This window comes from Culex quinquefasciatus, chromosome 1, assembly GCF_015732765.1.
Source record: "Culex quinquefasciatus strain JHB chromosome 1, VPISU_Cqui_1.0_pri_paternal, whole genome shotgun sequence".
Taxonomy (NCBI): Eukaryota; Metazoa; Arthropoda; class Insecta; order Diptera; family Culicidae; genus Culex; species Culex quinquefasciatus.
The window spans coordinates 21,161,980-21,183,537 of record NC_051861.1 but is presented as its reverse complement, the minus strand read 5'-3'; the positions used below and the strand labels follow the sequence as shown (position 1 = coordinate 21,183,537).

General features: G+C 38.6%; 1 protein-coding gene across 2 annotated transcripts in view; it reads right to left on the bottom strand.

Moving 5' to 3' along the window:
* The window catches only part of LOC6051539, a 55,224-nt gene that overhangs the window by 12,496 nt on the left and 21,170 nt on the right, over positions 1–21,558 (bottom strand). For both annotated transcript variants that reach the window (XM_038249227.1, XM_038249228.1), the window contains exons 3-4: positions 2,706–3,051; positions 2,489–2,634 (exon numbers count right to left, since the gene is read on the bottom strand). In XM_038249227.1, the coding sequence (XP_038105155.1) occupies positions 2,489–2,634; positions 2,706–3,051 (492 nt within the window). The remainder of the gene's footprint in view (positions 1–2,488; positions 2,635–2,705; positions 3,052–21,558) is intronic.

The following is a 21,558-nucleotide window of genomic DNA, read 5'->3' as shown; positions in this document are numbered from 1 at the left end:
TTTCGATATCTCGTGACGTAGGGGCAGTACGACCCCTTCCATTTTTGAACATGCGAAAAAAGAGGTGTTTTTCAATAATTTGCAGCCTGAAACGGTGATGAGATAGAAATTTGGTGTCAAAGGGACTTTTATGTAAAATTAGACGCCCGATTTGATGGCGTATACAGAATTCCGAAAAAAAAGTATTTTTCATTAAAAAAACACTAAAAAAGTTTTAGAAATTCTCCCATTTTCCGTTACTCGACTGTAAAAAATTTTGGAACATTTCATTTTATGGGAAATTTAATGTACTTTTCGAATCTACATTGACTCAGAACGGTCTTTTTTTCATTTAGAACAAAATTTTTCATTTTAAAATTTCGTGTTTTTTCTATCTTTGCAGGGTTATTTTTTAGAGTGTAACAATGTTCTACAAAGTTGTAGAGCAGACAATTACAAAAAATTTGGTATAAAGACATAAGGGGTTTGCTTATAAACATCACGAGTTATCGCGATTTTACGAAAAAAAGTTTTGAAAAAGTTACTTTTTGCGTTTCTCTTTGTTTCGTCGTCCGTGTCTGTCGCGGGTGACCATGAACGGCCATGATCGATGACGACCAACTTTTTCAAAACTTTTTTTCGTAAAATTGCGATAACTCGTGATGTTTACAAGCAAACCCCTTATGTCCATGTATCAAAATTTTTATAATTGTTTGCTCTACAATTTTGTAGAACATTGTTACACTCTAAAAAATAACCCTGCAAAGGTAGAAAAAAACACGAAATTTTAAAATGAAAAATTTTGTTCTAAATAAAAAAATGACCCTTCTGGGTCAATACAGATTCGAAAAGTACATTAAATTTCCCATAAAATGACATGTTCCAAAATTTTTTACAGTCGAGTAACGGAAAATGGGAGAATTTTTAAAAATTTTTGGTGTTTTTTTCGATGAAAAATACGTTTTTTCGAAATTCTGAGTACGCCATCAAATCGGGCGTCTAATTTTACATAAAAGTCCCTTTGACACCAAATTTCTATGTCATCACCGTTTCAGGCTGCAAATTATTGAAAAACACCTCTTTTTTCGCATGTTCAAAAATGGAAGGGGTCGTACCGCCCCTCCGTCACGAGATATCGAAAACGGACCTCGGATTCGTGATCAGGGACAAAAGTTACCCCTTAGGACAAAGTTTCACGCTAATCGAAGAGGGGTCGGGGCAACTGCTGTGTGAGTTGGCGGAGAATTACCCATACCTATATGAGCTTGACATATTAGTCAAGTAGGTTTTTCACACTGATGGGCTACATATTTCAGGATGAATTATTACATTAAATTTCATTAAATAATGCATAATTTATTTTACACTCAGGCCTTTTACACGCAGCTGGATTACTACTTTGTTTGCTGTGTATATAAAAGGAAGACACTAGTGGTTTGTACTAGCAATACGGGCCTACAGCTATAAAGTCGACGTTGTATTTTTATATCTCCAGAACCAAATTTTGCATCATTTCGGCTCTATGGCTCTTAAGTTGTCTTTTAAGTCCCCTTAAACATACAAAAAAATAAGAAATTATACTTGTCGTAATAAAAAGTTTTTGAAAAAAGTCGGATTTTTTCATTTACCTTTTTTCGAAAAGTCCTAATCTAACCTAGAACTTTGCCCAAGACACCAATGTAAAGAATGTCATACCCATTTGGTATAACTGGTCCCTAAAACTGTATGGAGACTTGTATGAACAAACGAATGATACAAAATGATTTCATTGGATATAGAGAATGCATGCAAAAGGTTTCAAGCAACTTAAAAAAATAAAATTAAAAAATCGAGAAAAAAATTGCGGAATTCTATAGACCTACTCTTTATAAGATATTTTACTTGCTTTTTGCATCAGAATGGCTTTAAACTTATAAAAGATGTTTTAAAATATTTTTTTCCCGGCTCGTACCAAGACAACTGGTGATCTTTTCCCTCCTGGGTTCGATTGCTTTGTAAAGGAGAAGGTAGTGTTCATCACAAGCTGGACCTTATCATGACACCTTACACGGAAAAAATCAATTCTCAAAATCGTGAATTAAATTCACGAATACGAGAACCACAAAGGAATATATTCACGTTTATAGTGCAAATGCACCATACTCATGAATAAATTCCTTCGTGGTTCTCACATTCGTGAACTTAATTCACGATTACGAGAATTGATTTTTTTCTGTGTAGAGGAGGTGACCTGTGGAATGTTAGTAGTAACCTTAACATGTTAATATTAAGCTAAGAAATAGCCACTGAATCCGCTTTGTAAATGCGGCATCGATACTCTTCATGGGGAAATTTACTTTATTTACTTATTACAGAAATAAATAAATGACAATCATTGAATCAAAGATTGAATAGGTTTCATTTAGTTCAACCAAGATGCTATAACAACTCAAAAATGCATCCTTGGCAAATTCTGTTCAACTTTTACAACATATATTTATAAGCCATCCCCACCAACAACCCTACATACCAAGGTCGTGCTTAAAGTTGTGGTACTTTTCGTGGAGGATAATCTTGTCCACCGGGATGCGCTGCTCGTAGCCAGACTCCCGGCCCCGGTCGTACTCGCCCAGCACCACGGTCCACAGTGCCGGCAGTGGCAGGTTGAAAAGTTCACTGAAATCAAATCGATAATCATGGCTTCTCCGTCTCTCACTCTCTTTGTCAAAACCCCCTTTGGTACCCACTTGTGAACGCAGTGCGCCGCCGACAGGACCCAGTTCCGGTCTATCAGGACTCCACCGCACCAGTGGCCGATGAAGCCGTACGAGGGATGCATCAGCTCCAGCGAAACCTGCCACGGGTATTGGCCTTCGAGGGTGGGGACGCCGTGCATGATCTTTGGGTTTCGGTTGGGTCCATCCGGGTCGGTGTCTGCCATTGCGGCAGGACCGTCCGATTCGGTGGAAGTTGTTGAACCGCTGTGGTGATGGTTGGTATTGTAGAACCCTGACCAGCTGTCCTCGTTACTGTTGGCGTTGTTGGCGCTGCTGCTGCTTCGGGGTTGTCTGCGAGAGGTACGGATTCCGCAATCTAGGCAAGGGTTGAAAATAAAGAATAGAAAGTGTTAAGTGAAAATCATATCTCTCATGTTTTATAAGGCACCGTCACACCAAATTTCATCAATAACAATTCTGGTCTGAGAAGACAAAAGGGGGATTTCCCCAAGCCACACGCAAGTCATCTTCGACATGCAAATCAAAAATCTCATCGTTCCATTCCACGAAACCAGCTCTTACTCCTCAAACCTAGGCGTGTGCATCCCATTCAGCACGCCGCCGTAATTGTACCTGCTCGAGATATGTTAATTTTACTACCGGATAACAAACAGTAATTACCTCGTACCCTGCATTTCAGTTCACATTAACCATGCAGTTATCACGAACCACGAGTTGCCAAAGTCACACGCTCTTCCACCCTTCATCGCACTAAATTATGCTCTCCTCAAAGCTCCCAAAGCTCATCAACCGTCCCGTCATCATCATCGCCGATTCGCACACAACATGAAAAGAAGCTCTCCAACTTCCTTCTTTCTTATACCGCTACTTCCTTCGCACATCTCTCTTTATCGTCTGGTTTGCCACTTTAAACTTTTGCTTTTATTTTCTCGCTCGCTCTCTTCCACCTCGCAAAACCAGTGGCCGTGTAAACATCTCATTTCTGGACAATAAAACAACAGAGACCGCAAACGATTAATCATGCCCGGTTGAGGGTCGTTTGAAGATCTCGTGGACATTAGGCGAAATTTCACTTTTATTTGACCATTGAAAGCAGTGGTGCCAGCAAAAAGATCAAATGTATTTTTTGTTATGTTCGAGTGATAAAATAAGTGTGTGTGCAAGTGCTCTTTGGTCTTTGCTGATTTGTTGGTGAATAGGAATTACAACACTGAAAAAAATAAAAGTACCAAATTCCGAAATTCTAGGAATTTTGGCTCCTTTCCTTATTAAGTAATCCAAAAACCCGATTACTAAATAAGGAAAAGACGCACAATTCCTAGAATAAAAGAATTTGGGTACTATTTTTTTTATTTCAGTGTATACTTAGCAATTCTTTACGAAAAAGTTGTCCGAAAAAAGAGATCCTTACAAGTACAAATTAATTCAAATACATACAATCATTGAATGGAATAAATTTCAATAAATTTAGTGAGGGTAGACAAAACTTTTTAAAACCATTGCTTCTATAACTAGGGGTTACTAGGGAGAATGAGGATAGGATAGCTTTAATCTACAATTTCAGAACTATTTTGAGTTCCTTATTATAATTAAATTTATTGATATTTCTAATTCATAACAAATAAACAGAAATTTCACATTTTATTTTATAGAACGACTAGAGCGTCCAATTTCCCGGGATTACAAAATTCCCGGGAAACGGAAAATTTTCAACAAATTTCCCGGGAAATCCCGGGAATTCCCGGGAAATTTGAAATTTTACGAAAATTATTCTAATCCTGTTTCTGATTAATCTTTTGCAACGAAATTGTATAGAACAGCAGCTTTAATGGTCAAAATGAGTGTGAGGATCAATTAATGGCTTGACTGCTTGTAAAAAATCATGCAACTTTGAGAAAATATATAAACTTTCTAATTTTGAAATCTTTCAAATCGTCCCAAATGAAAAAAAATATTATTAGTATTTTTGTTGAGAAGGATTTTTTTAAATCAAAGTGTTTGAACAGTGAAAATCTATGCTCCATAACCATAAAATTGCTTTTAAATTTGTTTCAGTGACCATAAAGTTAAAATAAAAACAAAAAATTCAACTTGTGAATAAATAAATAATTATTGAATTTACCTTAAAAATGTAATTTCTAGCCCTTTTTTACTTGAAACACTATTTTTTAACTTGAAATTTGATACGAAGTTGTTTTAAATGGTTTTTCATGGTTTTATGATATGACTTTAGTTATATGGTATTCAGCCTAATAAATCAATTAGATTAAAATAATTTTGAGCATTTAAAAGTGGTTGAAATTCAACAATATTTTTTCATATATAACCCTCTTACGCCCTTGTTAGCTCACGTGCTTCATAAATTTATAACTTCAATCTGTAATTTCTCGAATACATAGAAACAAATTCTTCTTACACAAACCTTTTTTAAAAATTTAATTATATCAGTTCAATTTCCATCCAACATGTTCAAGGTAAAAAAACGTCAAACAAATCTCAATGTTGATCTTGGCCGGAAGATGTAAATATCTTATTTTCAAATGATATTACAAAAAAAAACATTAAAAAAGGTTGTCAAAAATAAAATAGTTTTTATTCATTCCACAGCGTAAGTTTTGTTGTCCAACATATAAGGCTTCATCCATAAAGTACGTCACGCTAAAATCAGCCAAACTCAAATCTCCAATTATTATTTTTTGTATAATTTCAAAACATTGGTGCCAAAAAGGTAGGAAAATGTATACTTCTGCTTGTATTTCGGGAATTCCCGGGAAATTTACAAATTTCCCGGGAAACGGGAAATATTTTTTTCCGGGAAATCCCGGGAATTCCCGGGACGGGAAATTGGACGCTCTAAGAACGACCAACATTTTTTAAAAAAATGTGTTTGAAACTATATTTTATTTCGTTTCTATAAAAGAATAAATATATTTTGAAACTCCAGAAAAAGAATAATAAAAATCTAGGTAAAAATGTACTTTTTGATTTTTAATTGCTTTTTATATGATTGTAAGGTAATTACAATTTTAATACATGAATGTTGTTATAAAGTAATGTCTAATTAAAGTATTTTAGTTTAAAATTTAAAAAAAAAACATAAAAATCATCGTACATCGAATGTACTTTACAAATTTTTTGATAAAGGGCACCGTTTCCAAGATATCGTCACTGTCGTGCTATCTTGTCGTACGTTCATTTTGGACCAAATTGAGTTAAGAACGCCATTTTGTGTAGCTCATAATGCCTCACCTTTTTGACCTTCACAGATGCCTAAAATTCAATTTCAATTCTGAGATTTTCTAAAAAAAAAGTCAAATCAAATTTCAGCATTGCCTTGGCGTTCTCGATTGCGAGATTCCTACTCGAAATTAAGTGTCCGAAGGCTTGATTGTTGAGGCAATTGCAAACCTCTTTTTACTCATTAGCTTCCATCCACCCCGGGATTCGAACTGACGACCTTTTGGATTGTGAGTCCAACTGCCTACCAGCGACTCCACCGAGGCAGGTCCCAGGGAGACGACTCCTACACCTGAATTGAGCTAACGACCTAACCCTCTAGGTTAGACCGGGCCCAACATTTACTTCCCCGTCTGCCGGAAGTCGTGGTCAGACAAATCTCGTCTCGAAAGATGCCATAAGCATTTGTAATTATAACTCGGGCTTTCGGCAATCAAATTAAAAAAAAAAAAAAATCGGCATGTACCTACAGAATAGTAAACCAACTAAAACGTGTTTCTTATGTTTACGTTCCGTGCTCTGGTTTTTGTTTATTCAAGGTCAAACAATAAATCACGTTTGTCTCGGAACGTCAAAAAGCTACATGCGACAAGATAGCACGACAGCGGCGTTATAGCCAAGTATAATTTTAACTGAAAAATTCTCGTTTTTTCATTTGTTTTTTTTAGGGAGGAATGTCAGGAATATTTTTTGGCATGGATTCACCCAAAAATGCAGTGTTTTGAGGGTTTCACCTAAATGAAATTCTCGAGGCATCCGTCTTCTGCGAACTGGATTGCTCCAATCTTCTCAAACAACATCAAGCTAGACAGGTAATCGAGAAATAATCATATTAAAAATATTATTCTAAAAATATTCTTATCTTGATTGGCCTAGAATAAATCTGAACGGATGCCATTTCCTCTGCAATTCTCCTTACTCATAAAATGCTTACAATTGCGTAATCATTTCCCATTCAGCATCATTACGAATGTTTTGTTGAATGTACTTGCCAATCTCACGCCATCATACTTGCCGTCCCGGACAAACACCTCGGGAACCTGCAAATTGGCGGAAATTGAAAACGCAAATTGAAAGTCCGCCACCCTCAACTCAACAGCTGCCTTGCTAGAGGTAGGGTACCCACTTTGAACCATACTTCCGCAAACTGCACAGATTGCACTGTTCCCACTAAGAGGGTGTTAAGGGGGAGTCAAGTGGACAGGTTTAATTCGTCGCACACGTGCCTCCTCACGGCCTGTCGTCCACGTAATCGCGCCAACCTTTCATTAATGCTCCCTAGTAAAGGTAGGGGGTTCAGGCAATCGATAATTGACTGCACAAAACCAAACCGTGTGTTCGGGATGTGCGGGATGATTGCAAGCCAGCCCGGGAGCATGTTGACAGCTTCCATACAAACTGAGCGTACCTCTTTTTGTGGGCCCAGTGGGCCTAAGATGGCGGCCTTCGATGTTATCTAGCCAAACATTTGAAAATGGCAAATAGTTTAAATAAATATAGTTTTTGTCTTATTTCGGTTTTAAACGGCAAAATAAGCATTCTGGAATCATTTTGTTGAAAAACTTGTTCAGAGATACGCCAATTTAAAATATTAGTCTCGAAAAGTTGGAGGGAGCGTGCCGCGAAAACCGTCACGAAAAAAAAGTTTCCCATGCAAAGTTTGAGTTGCGTATTTAATGGGCGGACTCCGACGAGGCCCACTTGCCATCTGTCGGTGGATACGCGCAACTCACGAAAACTGTCATGTTAGGGGACGGCTGTTGCAAGCACACGGACGGCGGTCGTTGTCGTCGGTTCCACGCAAGCTCACCGGTTTTAAAGGTCGTACTTTTTCCGCGGGATGGTTGGTTGGTGTGGCCGGCGGCAACATAAATTGGCATTACACGACTTGCTCTGCCTGATCATGGCCACGTGAGTTTGTTATGAAACTGTGACCTAAAGTTGCGTCCTCCCTATAGATATTGGGGGGCGGGTGAATCGTGGAGAACTCGTCTCTTCGAAGTTTTTGGAGATGTGACACGGAGGGAATCAGACATTTCTGTTGGACAAGATTTTCTGGGGTAAGTGAAAAAATCTTTATGTAAACTGGAAAGGGATAAGTCTTGTTTTTTTATTTGACTAAAATTTGCATTTGGTTTCATACAATTTTGACAGCTTTGACAGTTATAGTTCGACGCCACCGTGCTAACTTGTCGTACGTCGCTTGTTGACGTTCCGAGAAATATGCGTTTTAATGTTTGACCTTGAACAATCAAAAACGAGAGCACGCAATTTAAACAATAACAAACATGCTTTGTTTGGCTGACCATTCTGTGCAGTTTCCAGAAGTTTGATTGAATTTGGTTGTCCAAGTCCCTTGTAGCACCAACGGGGTCAAAACTTACGCGAAGCGCCAAGGGGTCAAACAAGCTGGAAATGCAACTTAAATCGGCTGTACCTCGGCGAAAACTCAACCGATTTGGATGATTCTTGTTGCATTCGATCCGAAAGAATGTCAAGAATCACCTCCAATAAGGTAGATTCAAAACTGATGCGTCTACCTTAAGTTATAATAAAAAAGGCATTTTCAACCAAGGGTTGTATGAGCCGGTGGAGTTCTATTACCAACTTTTTTGACCCCGTTGGGGCTACAAGTGTTAAAAATTATTACGGTAGTCGAACTCGTATCTGTGTCAAACGCGTTTTGACCTGAACTCCCTTTGGCCATTTGTCTCACTTACATCAAGGCTGTGTCAAGATAGCACGATATGATTAAAATTTCTTTCATATTAAAAGTGACAAAAAATTTTCGGTTTTTATTGAATATCTCAGGATTGAATTCGAATTTTGGGGATCTGTGAAGGTCATAAGGTGAGACAGTGTGAGCTGCACAAAATGGCGTTCTTAACCCTTACAGTCCGAACGTCTGATGCGAGATACCGAAAAAACCTTAAAAATGCTGTATCTTTGGCCTCTTTTGACCAAATAAGTTCATTCACCCCTCAAAAGAACCGGACAAATGTCTTTTTTCAGAATCTACAAAGAAATCCGGAATCGGACACTTCGCCACGGAGATAATCCGGAACCTAGTGGGGTAGGTTTTTGTCCGGGTATGCAACCCAATCTACAAATCATGATTATTATCATAAATTCTTCAGAAAAACCATCCCAATTTGCTCCAAGGTCTGTTCTGGACATATAAGGCATATTACTTTGATCCCGGACCTACGGATATGAATTGGCCACCCTTCCGGAACCGACTACACAGGAACGCATGTCGAATTCTTCATCAATTGTAATATGGCTTCCGACATGTCAAACGACACTAATTTTGGCTCAGGAAATCAAATTTGACATTCTCAGTACGTTCTGGTGCCATTTGGCCACCCTGCCACCAACCCGGAATATCCGTGACATGGTTCCAATGGACCAATTTCGGTAATTTCACAAGTACACTTTCCGACATGTCAAACAACACTGATTATTGCTCAGAAACTCAAATTTGACATCTTCATTACGATCTGGTGCCATTTGGCCACCCTGCCACCAACCCGGAATATCCGTAACATGGTTCCGGTGGACCAATTACGGTAATTTCACAAGTACACTTTCCGACATGTCAAACAAAACTGATTTTTGCTCAGGAACTCAAATTTGAAATCCTCATTACGATCTGGTGCCATTTGGCCACCCTGCCACCAACCCGGAATATCCGTCACATGGTTCCGATGGACCAATTTCGGTAATTTCACAAGTACACGTTCCGACATGTCAAACAACAATGATTTTTGATCAGGAACTCAAATTTGACATCCTCAGTACCATCTGGTGCCATAAGGTCACCCTGCCACCAACCCGGATTATCAATTTGGCTCAAAGTCGACATACGACAAGTTAGCACGAGAGCGACGAGTTGTTGATCACGGCTGCAACAAGGAGCAATGATTTTTTCAGCACGAGTCTTACATCCAACGAGGTTCACCGAGATTGATAGATACGACGAGTGAGGAAAAAAACAAATTTTGCAACGATTTCCATACAACATTTTTTGCAATCCCGAAAAACACAATTTGAAAAGAATTATAGGAAAAATGTCCATGCATTGAGTGAATCGCTTGAATAAAAAAAAATGTTGATTAGTATGACTTTTCCTAGCAAGTGCTGAAAAGTTCAATTTTTAAGCATCCATTTCAGTGCTGAAAAGTAGAACTTTTCAGCATTTGTTTTGAAAAGGGTTACTATTCGCCTACTGTGATCTTGAATCAGTTCTCATCTTTTCAATTGAACACCAATTAAAATGTCAATAAACGTCCTAAGAAGGAGGAATTAATTACAAGCAATTCATAGAAAACTTTTCTCCGTAACAAAACTCGATATTATTGGAACGGTCAGTAAACGCTTCAGTTTCGCCAAGGTATGATAGATTTGGGCTTCCTGAATACGTCGTCAGTAGACAGAATTCAATTTTATTGATATTGCTATAAATGCTATGGAATAATCAACCATGCGCACACTCTTATTACTCATAAATAAATGTGGGTGCGCATGATTGCTTAAGATGATTCCATACCATTTATATCCAAAATTTCCAATAATATTTATTGGCAGGGAATTCAATAATATTGCATTCTGGTGAGAGCGGCGTTTTCAGGAAGCCTAAATCTATCATACCTTGACGCAACTGAAACGTTTACTAACATAAACTCAAAGAATGTCGAGTCGTGTATCTAAAAATAATAGCATTTTTTTCCCTCAGTGCACCACTTTCAGGCACTAGATCCGCGCTCAACGCGCTGAAAAGCGGTTATTGAAGCGAGATGCAATCTCGTGAGACATTGCATTGACTATGGGCCCGATTAGATCTCCATGTCAGGAGGAGAGGGGGCAGCCACGAGCTGCATAAATTGGTGCTTCCTGGGCACGGGATCGTACAGAAAGCAAAAGTGAATTTCGTAACAGTTCACTTACATTGGCTATGGCCCCTTCAGTTTACAAGCCATTTCTTAAATGGATTTCTTCAGCAAAATCTCCGTAATCAGATGGCTGTTGGCGATAATGATGTTTGGGGTGCGCATGAAGATCATAATGATGATGATGAGGTATGTAGTACACACTTTAGCCGGTTCGCTGAACACTTCCCGATCCGTGACGGAGCTCCGACATGTTTTGCCAAGTGATGTAATTTACAAGCCGTGACTGGCCGTGGTTCGAGAAGGAACCAACTGCGATCGCCACCGACCGGGAGAGGTTCGAAGGGTGTGTGTGTGATTAGTGGTTAGCTCATCGTTGAACCTGGCCTTGGGGGTCTAGGCCAAGACAGTGTGTACAGTAGTGCGAGGCCAGGTGGGGAATTAATTATGATAAAGTGGCTCTCGCTGGCGAGGTTGATTAATGTTGATATGCGGTGGCTTAAAGGTAAACACAGTGGAGGCAAGACGGAAGTTTAGTGTGCCCAACGGATGGATGCACCCCCACGTGACTGCTGTCCACACACTCGGGTGGGGGGGTTAGTGAAAGTGATCATTAACCATGAGGGGGTGGAAGAGGAAGTGGTCTAGTTAGTCGTTGACGGTGATGATCGCACCGCGGAAGTTAATCAGTTTGATGGATTGTGGAAAAAATATTAAAATTGAAATTACAAGCCGTAGTTTCAACAGTTGCATTAAAAAAGTTTTTTAAATGCATTTTTAATATTTTTAAGTACTGAAGGAAAAATGTTTTTTCGTTGGTAAAGCAACATAAACTTTGAAAGACAATAAAAAATGGACTGTTCATTGCTTGATTTTCTTATGGACAGCTTCGGATAATGGAACTTCAGACAATTGAAACTTTAAATAATACAAAAACGAATTTGCTAATAAAAAATCAAAATCAAATTATTCGCTCTACAGCATTGCCTTGGCGTTCTCGATTGCGAGATTCCTACTCGAATCTATGTTTACGAAGGCTTGATTGTTGAGGCAATTGCAAACCTCTTTTTACACCTCAGCTTCCATCCACCCCGGGATTCAAACTGACGACCTTTGGTTTGTTAGTCCAACTGCCTACAAACGACTCCACCGAGACAGGACCCAGGGAGATGACTCCTACACCTTGATTGAGCTAACGACCTAACCCTCTAGGTTAGACCGGGGCCAACATTTACTTCCCCGTCCGACGGAAGGCGTGGTTAGACAAATCTCGTCTCGAAAAAATTCCACCGGGACCGTCTGGGATTTTTTAATAATAACTGTCAAATTTTCATGATTAAAAAATTTAAAACAGCGAAATTTTCAAAGAATTAAAAAATGACATTTTTCGATCTATAGATGGCCTAAAAATACGAAACATGCTAAAACTTCGAAAGTGCTCTGTTTGATAAAAATTAATAAAATTACAAACCACAAAAAATAAAAGGGTCGTACGACTCCACTGTCACGAGCAGGGCTTGCGAAATTTCGACTTTGTTTGTGATAGCTGACAGATCACTCCAATCGTCTTCACCACGACAACCTGATTTTTACATTCTGCTTTCGTTCGTTTCACACACAAAGGAATGAGTGCTACGCAAAGTGACTTCCCTCTAGGAAAAAAATCGCTTGGATAGCGGTAGTTTGACATTCTACCGAGATTCCAATCATCTCTCCAATGATAGCAATCATATGATTTCTGTCACCACGAAACATACACTAGGAAGAGAGAGACAAAAACGAGAGAAAGAGAAAGAGCACGTTGTCTCGTTCGGGCGGCTGCTTGAATGGTGCTCATTTTTCGTTCGTTTCGTCTTCGTGTTTACGTTCATCGACCGTCGCCAAGCAATGACGGTCATGATAGGCGTTGTGTGTCAGCGATCAAATATCGTTTTGGGAAATGATCGCTGACAGAAAGTTCTATCGAATATCGAGCAGTCCCGTTCAGTGATAGATCCCTTTTCAAGCATTGGTCACGAGATATCCAAAATCATCCTCGGATTCGTGATCAGTAAATAAAACTTACTATACAACCAGCTGTAAGAGGCAGAGAATGTCTTTTTGTAATTTTGCAATTTTGATAGCTAAAAAAACAAATTAGCAAGGAATTTTGCCTTCCTCACCTTACTGAGGAAAGGCTATAAAATCACTCGAAAAATTAACTTCTTAATTCGACCTCGTAGACCCACCTTCACGTATACCTATCGACTCAGAATCATGTTCTGAGCAAATGTCTGTGTGGATGTGTGTAGGTGGGTGGACAAAAAAATTGTCACTCGATTATCTCCGGACTGGATGAACGGATTTTGACCCTATTAGTCTCATTCGATCCGTCTTGGGGTCCCATAGGTCTCTATTTAAAATCAGCAAGTTTAGTTAAGTACTTCAAAAGTTATGCTAAAAAAACGATTTTTGCGTATGTCCGGAAGATTGTAAAAAGGGTGGTTTTTGCAAGAAACCCTATCATGTTATACATTTTCATTTATTAAAAAGACCTTTCCAATGAGCTTAAAACATTGAAGATCTGACAACCCTATCAAAAGTTATTAGCACTTAAGTGTTATTTATACACTTTTTGGAGGCCGGATCTCAGATATTTTAGTAAAAATGATGTCCGGGTCCATCATGCGACCCATCTTTAGATAACTGAAAGACCTTTCAAATGAGCCTAAAACATCAAGGATCTGACAACCCTATAAAAAGTTATTAGCACTTAAGTGTTATTTATACACTTTTTGGATGCCGGATCTCAGGTATTTCAGTAAAAATTATGTCTGGGTCCATCATGCGACCCATCGTTAGTTAGATAATTGAAAGACCTTTCAAATGAGCCTAAAACATCAAGGATCTGACAACCCTATCAAAAGTTATTGGCACTTAAGTGTTATTTATATACTTTTGAGGCCGGATCTGAGATATTGTGATAAAAATATTGTCTGAATCTTCCATGTGAACTTTCGTTGGATAGGTTTTTTATCAGACCTTGCCGATGAGCCAGAAAAATTGAAGGTCTGCGAACCCTATTAAAAGAAATCAGTAATAAAATTGATTTGTTAAACATGTTAAGGGAATGTTGCTATTTTTACTGAATGTATTGACTTTATGAATGTGAGGAAGGCACCAACCACCTAAAGGTGGATTAAGTATCGTTTTTTAATTTGTATTTGCAAGTCTTGAAAGATTTACTTTTAAAAAAATATTCAATGAAATGAACACTTTTGCAAATAAATGTACACCTCAATTGAAACAGAAACAGTGACAAGAAAAAAGACAACAAAAAACAAAATGCAAAACTCCAATCTGACCCACATTCGGCGAAACATGTTTCCAGCGATCTAATGTTTCCTATTAGCGTATAATCTCTTCCATCCGTGAAAACACCCGAAAAACCAGATCCAAAACAAAACAAACTAATCAATCAATCAGCTCGATTGAACGCCAATCATTTCGGACTGCAGCGCGTCTTCTCATTTCACTCTCTCACTATCCACTTACCACCCCTATCGCATCGCGTTTCGGCTAATCAAATGTGAGTGTGTAAGATGATCCGCCAAATCGCTCAATTGATCGGTCCACTTCCCGCCCATTTCTCCACTTTCTTCCTCTCCCGCTTTTCTTTTCGTTTGCATCAAAGTTGAGCTTGAAAACGATCACTCTCTCTCTCTCTCTTGCTCGTCTTCTCACTTTTTGTTTCATTCGAACTCTAAGCGGAATGCGCATTCCTTTGTTCCTCTTCCTCTTTCATACCTTTCACACAATCACACAAAACTATACAAATTGTATAATAGTTTAATCGTTCAATTGGATTGCAATTATGCGAACGCATTTAAACAATCAGCGGTGCGATTTAATTTGTTCGTCTGTCAGTGTGTGTGTTTGTGCGGTGAGCGTCGTTTTTATTGTTTAACAGTCGTTTTCGCGGCTGTTTTTTTGTGTGTGCTTCGCATGCAATTCGCTGCTTTTTTTTTATTATTCGTTCGTCTTCTTTATTGCATTCTCCGGTGTCCGCCTGGCTGGCCGGCCACATGGTTAAGTAATGGAGGATTGTTTGGGGCATCGGCGAAATGTGTAATTGCTTAGCGCCGAGAGAAAAGAAGCCAACGAAGAAGAGGAGCCAGACATGCGCTGGAAATAGTCGTGATAATTGGAGGTTTTCACCTGGTAACCCACTGATCGATTGACGGAGTGAGAAAAACGGTGAGATAATCGTGGTTTGGTGAGAAATAAAACGGAAAATTGATAGGAATTGGAGCATAAGTTATGAAACATCACAGAGGGGAAAAAGAGGCAAAAAATTGTGATCCGTTTCAAGGATCATCGGTGGCCGCATTCGGAACAGTTTCGGGAAACATAATAAACTGGCCGTGCGACATATCAAACTTGTTGGTTTCGAGTCCTACTCAAAACTAGATGTTCGAAGGCTTGAAACGGTGAGGCATGCCAAACCTCTTTTAACGAATATGCTCTCTCGCCATCCCGGGGTTCGAACTGACGACCTTTTTGGATTGTGAGTCCTCCAACTGTCTATCAGCGACTCAACCGAGACAGGATCCAGGTCTCCGACGGAAAGCGTGGTCAGACAAATCTTGTCTCGGAAAATGCCACCGGAAGCGAACCCTGGTCAACTGGGGTGAGATGCGACCACGCTTACCAATGCACCACCGGCCTCGATCATACTGTAATCATGCCTCAAGCATTTTGTTACACTTTTTGTATCCAGAATTTGAAAGTTGAGCTTCTAATTTGTTTTTTGGTTTAGTCAGCTGAATGCTTTTGTAATTTTTATACAGTCCAGACTCGATTATCCGGAGGTTTGTACGGGACTTTCAATAATCGAATCATGACAATTTTTTCCCATATTTTTTTGTTTTTTTTTTTGGTTTTAACATCAAATTTGATTTCTGCGACCCAAATTTTGTAACATTTCAATGGTTTTTTGCCCTTTAAATTAAAAAATGATTTTTTTTTCATTATTTCAACTAGCTGGTTCTCGATCATAACTCACCCAATCAAGAGGATGCTTTTTTCCAGTGATTTTTTAGGATGTTTAGATGATCCTAGAACTTTGCAGAACACAATAAGATCAAATTTGTAATTTTTGCGATCAAAAACATTGTTCCAACTTTTTTTTCGCGTGTAAAAAAATCGCCAAAAATTCCGTGGAGGCAGTATTTTTAAAAAAGGTGGAACGATGTTTTCTGTCGCACAAATTACAGATTTGTTCAAATCAAGTTCTGCAAAATGTTAAGATCGTCTAGACATTCTTACAAATCTCTGCAAATAAGAATCGTCCCGATTGGTTGAGTTACGCCCGAGAACCAACGAGTTGAAGTTGCCGTTCCAACTTTTTTGGGAGGCTTGGGCGTCCGTGTAAGTTGGACATGCGTTGGACGTTCCAGTGTTAAATAATTTTATGGGTCATTCTTAAGCTCGACAATAAAAAAATACGGCGAATTTTTTTTTGTGATTCAATTATCCGGAGTGAAATTTGGCAAAGCCTTCGGATAATCGAATCTGAACTGTATTAAAATAAGTAAACCAAAGAGGCTACATAAAATAATGTTGACGCTTAAACTTTAATACTAATTTAAAGTTGACATCAAAGTCACCGCAGCAGTTTGCAGACTATCACTGGGGATGGTTTCAGACAGCTCGTTGCAGTGGGTGGCATCGTTTCCGAACTAAACTGTGAGACCCAACTTTTGTAGAGAGCGAAGTACCTCATACTGTTTCAACTGAAATGCACACAAGAAAGATTGATTAAATAAAAATAATAAACTTGAAAAAATGCTTCTGATTAAACTTTTTTCTTTTAAGTGTACACAAATTACAATTAGATATTTGGAACTATTATTTGACTAGTACAAACAAAAAAACAATCCCCTATGTAGTGGCGTCGTTGACCAAACAATGACGCGATTAATGAACGAAAACGGAGGCGATTAAAGTTTTTTAATTTGAAAGCATAACCACCCTCACATGGCGAGCTACCCGCAAGTGTACCCCCCTTGAATGTGAACAAGCCAAGCCGAGCCTTAACTTAAGTCAGCGTCCACTCGTCTGGCCGTTGTGCATTTCCATTTTCCTGACTCCGCTCGCGCTACTGCCTGGACAACCCGCGGTTGGACGCAATTAAAAAAGTATAAACAAACTAAATGAAAGTGATTAGTGCCTAAATGGTCCACGTCCGCGGCTGCCACCCGTGGAGAGATCTCAAGATGGAGGTGGCACGACGGGAGCCGCTCGGCCTTGCATAATCAAAATCAACAGCTGTTTGTTCCCGAACAACTTCCGGACTTTGTGTGCTCACTCGTGAGGAATCCAAAGTGGTCTCGGGGGAAACCGTTGATCCGCTGGATTGGCCACTACGGCGCGATGAAAATGCGAAGTGAGAGACACTCTCCAATGGTCGTCCGTCGGCGACGGTGGCGACATCTACGTGCGAACAGCAATCGTTTACATAATGACACCTGGCTAGCAAATGGATTTCCTGTGGCACAGTCGAACCCAGCTGTCATTATGACATCGCACTATTTTTTTTCTGCCTCCCTCCGATCGATCGGCCATCGATGGGACAAAAGTGGCCCCGGTTGTAGTAAAAGACCCATTAGTCGCCTTTATAGCTTCCCTATTGGGAGATATCGATCTCGGACGCACCACTACCGCGGCCGCTGAGCTGTTGTCACTGTAGACTCCGTTGGGGACCCCAGAGCATGTGTATGTCGGCGCCTTACCGGGGTGTTTAATTGCTGGCCCTTGTTTCCGGACGGGCCGTCCGCGGAGGGGTCTCAATCTGTTCGGTGATGCGCGTTGTTGGTTTTTCGGTGTGACATCTGGAGACCCAGGCACCCCGTGGTAGAACAAGTGAAAGCGATGCGATGGTTCCTACTGGTTTTGGATTTACATAATTTTCAATGCAGTGATTTCATGGGATGATGTAATATCATAATTAAAACAAATTTTAGAAATAAAGATTACATCAAATACAGTACTTGTTCGGTAAGTGGGCAATGTTTAACTTTGCTGCTTTTTAACTGAGCGCTCGATAACTGAGTCGTAGCCCAGTTAAAAAGCAAACAAACGTAAAAAAACCAAAACAAACCGAAATTATCGAGGGGTTTATGGATGCAAAAATCATGTTCAATAAATGAAAAATACTTTTTTTCAAACTTTTATTAAATGTCAAGTCACAATTGAAGAAATACGAAAAGTAAGCAATGTAAAACAATTAAAAAAATATTATGCATTGGTGGTCCCCTCGGAATTTTCCGGTCAGCCTAGTTAGCGAGCATCATTCGGTGACTGGACTACGTTGTCAGCCCAGTTAACGAACAAGTACTGTAATGCCTTGCATGCTTTAGAAACATTTTTTGAAGGAATGACCCATATCGTCGCTTGTATGCTATCTTGTGACTCGTCCTATCTTTTTAAAGCAGGCGTGTCACAAGATAGCACACAAGTGACGATATGCATTTTGACAGTAAAACTCTGCCGCTCGAAGCTAGTCCGTTCCAAATGTAATTTCGTCAATTTTTAGGTAACCAATAAAATTTGGTACTTTGTTCTAGAAAACCGGAGAAAATCCACTTTTTCGTGAAATACTAACACGTAGCTTTATGGGCGGGAAAAATTTGACATGCGTTTCTCTCGGCTTGCTTTTTCTACATATGGGACACTGTAAAATAAATTGGTGATTTTGAATATCACTTTTTGTCACTAAAACATGATTTGAAAAAAAAAACACTATTTCTATTTTTTTCGTTTTCTGATATGTTTTAGGGGACCGAAAATGCCAACTTTTCAGAAATTTCCAGAATGGGCAAAAAGTCTTCTACCGAGTTCTGAATTTTTGAATCAATATTGATTTTGTCAAAAAATCGAAGTACTTAGATCACCAAAAATTTTCAACTTCATTTTTCGATGTAAAGTAGAATTTTCAATCAAAAAGTACAGTGGTGAAATTTCAATAAAGTGCACCGTTTTCAAGTTATAGCCAGTTTTAGGTAACTTTTTTGAAAATAGTCACAGTTTTTCATTATTTTTTAAAGCACATGTTTGCCCACTTTTGAAAAAAATAATTTTGAAAAGCTGAGAAAATTCTCTACATTTTGCTTTTATTTGAACTTTGTTGATACGACCCTTAGTTGCTGAGATATTGCCATGTTTAAAAACAGGAAAGTTGATGTTTTCTAAGTCTCACCCAAACAACCCACCATTTTTTATTGTCGGTATCTCTGCAACTAATGGTCCGATTTTCAATGTTAAAATATGAAACTTCGGGAAATTTTTCGATCTTTTCGAAAACAATAAATTCAAAATTTTCAAATCTTGACTAACATTTCAAAAGGGCGTGACATTGAATGTTTGTCAGTTTACTTTGGTTGGAATAGGGTTGCCATTAGAGCGTCCAATTTCCCGTCCCGGGAAAAAAATCCCGGGATTTCCCGAAAAATAATATTTCCCGTTTCCCGGAAAATTTGTGAATTTCCCGGGAATTCCCGAAATTTAAGCGGAAGTATACATTTTCCTTAGTTTTTGGTCCCAATTTTTGAAAATTTATAAAAAAAATAATGAGAGAACCTAATTTAATTTTAGTTATTTTATTCTACTGCGTATTTTGAACTAATAAGAATTTATTGTTAAAATGGGAAAAAAATGATAAGATTTCATTCTGTTTTATATATTTTTTCCTACTGGTAAGGTTTGTATCAAGATTATTATTTGGTAAAACATGTACTGGGGTAGGCTACACTGCACTATTGTTGGAAGGAAAAAAATGTTTTTCAATAGTATTTGAAAAATAGTGGCGTTGAAAATTGTATTTAGCAATTTAATTTACTTAGTTTATAAGCTTTTTAATACATATAAATTTTAGGTGAAATTGATAAAAAGCCAAAATTTGTCTAAAAATCTTCCTTTGCAGCAATTCCATTTGAAAAGAGCCTAAACCGAAAAAAAAGTTCTCCAATCGGGCTAAAACATTTTCTGGGGGTTCCTTGGCCAAAATAATTAGACTCGTATTTTTTTGTTTGGCCATTAGGGTGACCTACATCGTGCTAGGGTGGTTCGAAAAATGGCAATTTTCGTCATTTTTCGCAAAAACCACTTTTTTTCAAAAAATCATATCTCCGCTCCATTTCATCCGATTTAAGCTGTCTTAAACGCAAAAGAAAGGTGATGAGTTGGGCTTTTTGAGAAAAACAGTAAAAAGTTCCAAAAATCTAGCTTAACTATTGAAAAAGTCGTTTGAAAACTTAAAATGGCGTTTTGACCGTGTCTGGACCAAAGAGCCTATGTCTGAAAATATTTTTATTGGATTCCTCGGAAAATTTCACATGACATATTAAAAAATTGGCGATTTCGAACCGTACGTTTCCGAGATATGATTTTTTGAAAATAAAAACTACGTTTTTTTGAAGCGCCGCGCGCAAAAACAGGAAAATGATGAAATCGGCAAAAAATCAACTTTTTTCACTAAAACTGCGATAACTTAAAAAATTCAGCAATGACCTATACATGTCTGGGTATCAACATTTTCGGAATTGAAAGACGCAACTTCTTACTATTTTTCTCAAATAGCCAAACTCATCACCTTTCTTTTGCGTCTAAGACAACTAAAATCGAATGGAATGGCGCGGAGATATGATTTTTGCGAAAAATGACGAAAATTGCCATTTTTCGAACCACCCTAGCCAGATGATGGCCAAACAAAAAAATACTGGTCTAATTATTTTGGCAGAAAAAAATTGAGAACTTTTTTTCGGTTTAGGCTCTATTCAAATTGAATTGCTGTTTGATTATAGGCTAGTTTTGGAGACTCATCAGGCCGGAAAGGGTTAAAGAAGATTAAGTATAAGATGTAATATTTTTATGTCTTCGTCAAAGTTGATTAAATTAGAATGGTTAAATCTTTCTAAAAGTTGAAAATAGGATCTAATCGGTTCATGGGTAGCTTACAAAATTACAGAATAGTAGAAAGGTAATTAACAAAATTATCGCAGCGAAACAAACAACTAAATAACAAACTCGCCATTACGGACCATAAAATATGACTAGCAAAATGAGCCAAACCTAATCGATCGTTTCCACCGATTTGCAACACCACTCGATTCGGAAACTCATAATTTGCACACGTGTGCAAAAAAACCCTAAATTCAGCGCACGAAACCAGAGCAAGAAAATCACGCGCGAAAAACTCGACCAAAACACGGACACGTAACCTCCGGTCCGGTCCACTAAATTAGCAACCGGTGGCCGTGGCCAAATGAAAACGAAACTGCAACCGAGGTGAGAAGCTGTACGAGCAAAAAAAAATATATCGATTGCCACTGGCACGAATTTGGTCGAGAGGAAGGTCCCTTCTCTGGGGGGTGTCAGTGACGTAAGATTGACTACTGACCAGCATCTCTTGACCGGGGGCATCTTGTGGGAAACGGCAAAGAAAAGTGTGAAAATCAGAGTGGGAAGGGTAGCACAAAAAAATGGCACGAAAAATGATGGTAATAATGGATGTGGTCAATGGATGGGGAAGAGAAGAATTGATGTTCTTAAGAGGGAAACACGAGCAACAGGAGAAATTGTGTGCTAAGAAACCCATTCATAAGATAGATCTAGTAGAGAATTGGTAAGCACTCATTTTAGTATGGAGGAGAATGATACATATCTGTTAAAGTTAAGAATAGCCTTGAAACATATCA